Raw genomic sequence first — 5960 nt, forward strand, 5'->3', positions numbered from 1 at the left:
GTGTGTGTGTGTGTGTGTGTGTGTGTGTGTGTGTGTGTGTGTGTGTGACAGTGGGTGTCAGGGAGCTGAGGTTAAATGGAGAAGCTGAAGGGTAGTTCCTGAGATCTAGCCCTGTTGGCCTGAGCAGCCATGTTTCTGCCCTGGAGGGGGACACAGCTATTCTTACAATATCTTATGCATGCTTGCCCTGGCATACCAAGCCAGCCCACAGGCCTCACCTCAAACACTTTCACAGCCCGGGACAGTGAGGAGGGTTTTGTACCCCTCAGAGAGAAGAGCAGGTTGAGAACAGCCTTCCCGTCCCTCTCCTCAAACACCACAGCCTCCAGCGGGTTCCCAGGTTCCGAGGAGGCTACTGCTGCCGCTGCTGCTGCTGCCGCCGCTGCTGCCGCTGCTGCTGCCTCCCGTTCCTTCCGGGCATCCTCAATGAGACTCTGCCTCCGCCCGATGAACCTTGGGGACTGAGAGTCAGAGATATATGTGTCTCCATGCTGATCCTGCCTCCAGGGTCCTGGTCAAACCACTGGATAGCATGCGGGAGTGGAGGACAGAGCATACTAGTCAGTGTTCTGACAGGGCGTGGCGGGCAGCTAGGCCTGGAAGCCGTGGCAGAACTAAAGGGCAAGGGCTCCTGGCCACCATATTCCAAGGTAGAGGTGCCCTGCCACCTGCCTCCCAGGCCTAGACCTAACTGAATTAGTGATAAAGGACTGTGACTTGGCCTGTTTTTCCTGGTTTCTACGGGTAGCACCCAGGGCCTGGAGGAGACAGAGCACAAGCCTCAGGCATCAAGGGTAGTGGGTAGTTTGGGTAGTCCATTCTGGTAGAGAGGACTGTCTGCAGCTGAAACAAGCAACCTTCCTTCCCCTCCTGATTCTCTCAGAGGTACATGGGGCTGAGCCCCTTGTCCACACCATCGCTGGAATCAGTGGATCTTAGCCAGGTGCCCTGTGCACGCTGTCCTTTTAACCTGGGAATAGCCCCAATCAATGCCTCCAGCCACCCTGTCCCTTTTCTGCCATCCTCTGCCCCCCTACCCCCCTCCTGGCTACCCTCACCTCAGCTGTCTGACTGTGGGCTACCTCTGGATGGCCTCTGTTGGCTGTGTAACTGCCACAGCTATGAACCAGTGTGCCCAATCCCACATCACTCAGAACTAGCTGGACCTGAGTGAGGAGGGGCCTGAACTCTTAGCTGGGAGCTGAGAGTTCTGGGTCCCTCGGTTGAAAGAGTAAACCATCCTGAGCTTTGGGGATGTCATCGTCATGGGGATAAACATCCCCTCTGGAGCCCCCCTCCAGACTTCCAGCAGAACCCTGTGAATTCAGCCAGAGCTACAGGCTGCCTGGGAAGAACATGCGACTGGGTGGGTCCCTCCCAGGGAGGCTGCAGGGAGCGCCATGCCACTGAGAAGTGGGAAAGGGGCACTTCTGACCCCACAGCTGTCTCTGGAGAAGTACCTGAAAATTCAATGTCTAAAGGTCACAGTGGTCTCATTAAGGACTCTGTCAGCCCAGGACAGTGCTTAGATGGGGTCCCAGGGATAATCCGAAAGCCCTTCCCATGAGCCGGGAGCCCCTTGTCCAGTCTGACTTTAAAAGGGAGTGTTTGGTGTTTTGGCAGCACCTCCCCTTGATCTGGGAGGCTCCCTAAGCCCTGCTCTCAGCTAACACAGAAACAGGGCAGTGGAAGGTGGAAAGGGTGAAAGGAGGCTCAGGAATTGCCCCCGAGTCAGGGACCTCTTCTGGCACAGCAGAACCTGGGCCCATGCTCTGTTTGCATAGGACAGCAGCAGGAAGCCCAGCCATTTGCTGACCAGCTTTCCCCTCAAGCATGCATTGTGGAAACCCCACACCCCGTGACAGGCAAGCCTAGAGAACCCAAAGAGGGTAAAGAAGTGGGGATCTACTGGGGAACTTGGATCATGGGACTCTCTCCCAAGACCACCCTGGGGAGATTTCCCCCTCCTTCGTGAAATAGGACCCACAGAAGCCCCAGGAAGGCTGGCCCTGAGGCGGGGGGGTGTGGAGGCACTGACTGTCTCTGGGAGTCCAGCAGGACACAGCAGGGGCACTTACCCAAGCACAGGATTATCTAACAGGGCTAGGACCCAAACTAACCCTGGCACAGGGTAGGACAAAGACCCGCTCCAACCCTGGGTACCAGACACTGGGTAGACTCCCAGCCTGGGGCACCCCTCCATCTACAGGTTGCAGATAGCATGCCTTTCTCACCATGATGGCCTCAGCCTGCTTGGCATCCTGCTCTGAGACGGCCCTTCTGAAGCCCTTGGGCTGTGGAGAGGAGGCGCTGGGGGTCGGCATAGTGCAGCCTGGTGGTCCCGAGTTCTGTCTCCACAGCCCTTGCCAGGCAGGCGGCCTCTTAAAGGCCAGGCTGACGTCAAAGCCCCTCTGGGTCCCCCACCTCCTACCTCCTGCGCATCCTCTCCCCGCCTGCTGCGCCTGAGGGAGGCGGGGGTGGGCACAGAGCGAGGGCTACGAGAAAGGCCTCCGTCCCATTAGATCTAATTGCATCCACTGTCACAGGCACCTGCTTCTGAATCACCCTCAGCCCGAGGCACGGCATGAAGGCAGGGGCTGCCTGGTACTTTTTGGGGCAGGAGAAAGCTAGAGCCCTCTAACTGAACCAAGGCTCAAGGGCCGGTGACAGATTCCCAAGGGCTCATGTCAGGAAAACTATAGCCCCTGGAGGCAAATAAATCCAGAAGCCCCTCTCTTGCTTTTTGGGTACCTTCAAGTCCCCTCCAGACCATGGGACATGTTCCCCCAGCTCATGTAACAAAGTGTAGCATCTACTCACTACCCTACTTTTGTACGTGCTGGCACTGGGGCTGGATCCTTGGGCAGGTCCTGTGAGACACAGAATGTTCCAGAAGGCTATTCCTCTATTAGTGTTTCCAAGACTGGCCCACTTTTGCAGGGCTCCTATCCCCCTGATTATCATCTCCTTGAAGACACAGCCCAGAAGAAGGTGCCAACCCTAGACCCTGGGATCTCCCTAGGGCCCTCTGACCTCACCTTCTGTGGGAGCAGACCTCTCCTTAAGTTACTAGTGTCATAAGCTCCCCGAGTCTCAAGCTAGCAGCAGCCCTATTCTCAGCTGGTCCCCATGGAAGACCATACTTAGTGGTCATCTCTCCCATGGCACTCCAAGGTTTCACATCAGTGACCTTTTGTTTTGTAGTTACTCTACAAAACTGTAGAGTACTGACCCCCACCTACACAAAGACCCACCACAGCTTCTTCAGCCAAGGAAACAGGATCTCCAAGAAGACCAGGGAGGGGGCCCACCCCATCTCCCTGGAGTCATTTTCTTCCTTCAGGTAATGGTTCAGGACAACTGCCCAAGCCCTTCTGGGAAAGGTGTCCTCTCACTAAGGGATTTGAAGAAGAGTGCCTCCCTGATCCCTCTGGATATTGGGGGCAGCAGAAGTGCCAAAAGGACAGGCTCACTCTGAAAATGGCCACTCTGGGGTTCCGAGGACCCAGCACACTAGATATTAGCAATCGCCAAACTCCCTGGACTCCCCAAGCTCCACTTAGCTCCCCGTCTGGCTGATCACTGTGCAGTCTCACCCCACCTCCTAGACAGCACTCAGACTCTCAGGAACTGCCTGCTGCACTCACCACAGCCAGCCCTTTCCCTTCCCAGCTCTCTCTTTCACAGCAGGAACCGAGACCTTCCCCCAAACAGCCTGCCACATCACTGCCTTGCTCTACAGCCCGCACTGGCTCCCATTGCCCTCTGGAAGCAGGATAAATGCCCAGTCAGGGCAAAAGGAAATCTTCCCAACCTCCCCTACTGGCCCCCACAGTTCCTGTTCCAGGGGAGTCTGGAGCCCTGTGATACCCAGATTGACACTCCATCTCTCATCTACCCTCTCTGAGCAGGCTCCTGTGAATCCCATGAACCCCAGCTCAGCAACCATTTACTCTGCAATGCCTACTTTCTTTTACCACGAACTGCCCCCTACCGTGTTCCATGCCCCTCTCTGAACTCTGCCTGGCTCAGCGAGTCCGCTGGCTTAGCTCTGCCGCCACATGCCCATCTCAGCCTTGGCCTGCCCTGTGTCCTAGGATTCCACTCCGAGTGCTCTCAACAGCCTAGAGAAGGGTCCCAAGGTGGCTGTACCTCAGTTTTCCATCCTGAGGACTGAGAGCTGTTGCTCAAACCCAAAGGGCCTCCATGCCCAGTCCCCAGGTTCGAAGGCCACTCCTTAGGACCCTCCTTTGGAAGGTGCTGGGGATTTCTGGGTGAGGCAAGCCCAGGCCGCTTCCACCCGACCCAGGCTGGAGTTTGCTCAGGTGGCACAGGGTAGGAGGGGCCGTATGCAACCAATACTGCATAGGGGGCTGCTGCGCAGCACCACAGATGTGGACTTAACCTTTCAGCAAATGTCTTACACTGACACAAATATTGCTTTTTAATTCGCTTTCTTGCCTTGGCTGGAGGTGCTCGCAGAGAAGCTAGGTGGGGGTGGAGGAATGTGTGCTCTCCAGACCTTGTCTGTGTCTGGGCTCACCCAAGGATCTCCTGACCTGAACTGGAGAATACGATGCCTTTGGACTCTCCTGGGAGGTAACTGCTTCCCCAGACTCTTGCCTCTTCATGGCCAGCCTGGTAGCACACCCAGGCTGTTCACTCTCTGTGGGATACCTACACTCCCCTCTACAAAGTACTGGTTGACCTGTGCCCAGATCTAAGCCATCTACCTAAACACTTGAGCCCTGTCCCATCCCCAGTTTGATGGGAAGGACCTCAAGCAGCTCCTCAAGTCTACCCTTGGCCAGGCTCCTGGGCTTCGGCCCTGCTCCATGGTAGAGGCCCCGCCTCCTCATATAGCTCACCAAAAGCCAAGCAGGCTGCTTAAACACATGTCAGGATGGGACCCTCTGCCATGATGACTCATGCAGGGGCCTACGGAGGTGTGCCTGCCTCTCCGCTTTCAGACAAACCCATTCTACAGAAGGGAGATCTGAGACCCAGAAGGGCAGAACCTCTCTAGATGACACAGTCAGTCTCTAGCCCCGATCTCCAGTTTCCCACACTTCAGTCTACAAAGAAGATAGCAGGGGTGGGGCACAGGCCAAGCTTCAGCCACCGCCAAACCTCACTTGGAGGAGGCAGACACTTGAGGTCAGGGCAGGGCTGGGAAGAGGCTTCTAGTTGGTTGAGGTGAGGCTTTGAGGACTCCCCGGACAGCACACAGCCTAGAAGCCAAGCCCATAGGGCCGTGGAGTGGTCAGGAAGCCAACCCTAGCAGGAAAGGAGACAGCTGACGTGCAGGTCGAGCACAGCAAGCCTTTGCCTGCTCTGGGCTCTGACGGGTGCTGGGGGCATAGTCAGCCCTCCCTCCTTCCTGAGCCCTCTGCACCCTTGCAATGCTTGCCATTCACAGTCATCCTGAATAATTACCCTCCTCTGTCACCACAGCGATTAGGCCTGCGGAGCCCAGCAACACACAGGGCCTTTCTCTTTCCACAGCTCCTTTCAGCACGATGCTTAATTGTCCATAATGACAGCGCACCCCCTCCCCGACAAAGGCGCGGCTGGATCTCACCCTGGTGTGGAGACTGCTGCCTCATCCTGTCCACTGCTGAAGTGGACCTCCGGGCCCAGGACACCAAGGACTGGTGGGGGGTGTCCTGACCCCTGGTCCTGGAGCTGACCCAGCCACAGCAACCACCCCAGATCTGCCCCTTTGGGCACTATGGAAACCTGTGTGCGCTTTGGAACACACGCCCCCACAATCCAGGCTCAAAGGCCATCTCCAGCCAGCACCATGGCCTTCTTCAAGAGCCTGGGCAAATGTGCACATCTATAGCATACACTCACACCAAGCCTCACGAACACACATGTGATAAGAACACACAGGTATACACACACAGGCACACACAAGGTGAGAACACACGGATATACACATGTGGACATACACGAGC

At 56.4% G+C, this 5960-nt stretch overlaps 1 protein-coding gene across 1 annotated transcript in view; it reads right to left on the minus strand.

Annotated features, from left to right (window-relative positions):
* Th (tyrosine hydroxylase) overlaps nucleotides 1–2422 on the minus strand; it is a 7552-nt gene extending 5130 nt beyond the window's left edge. Inside the window, exons 1-2 of the mRNA XM_055614682.1 lie at nucleotides 2235–2422; nucleotides 219–461 (exon numbers count right to left, since the gene is read on the minus strand). Coding sequence (XP_055470657.1) covers nucleotides 219–461; nucleotides 2235–2324 — 333 coding nt within the window. The 5' untranslated portion in view covers nucleotides 2325–2422. The remainder of the gene's footprint in view (nucleotides 1–218; nucleotides 462–2234) is intronic.
* Between the last annotated feature and the right edge of the window lie 3538 nt (nucleotides 2423–5960).

The sequence above is a fragment of the Psammomys obesus genome, unplaced genomic scaffold (genome assembly GCF_907164565.1).
Source record: "Psammomys obesus unplaced genomic scaffold, mPsaObe1.curated_primary_1811, whole genome shotgun sequence".
NCBI lineage: Eukaryota > Metazoa > Chordata > Mammalia > Rodentia > Muridae > Psammomys > Psammomys obesus.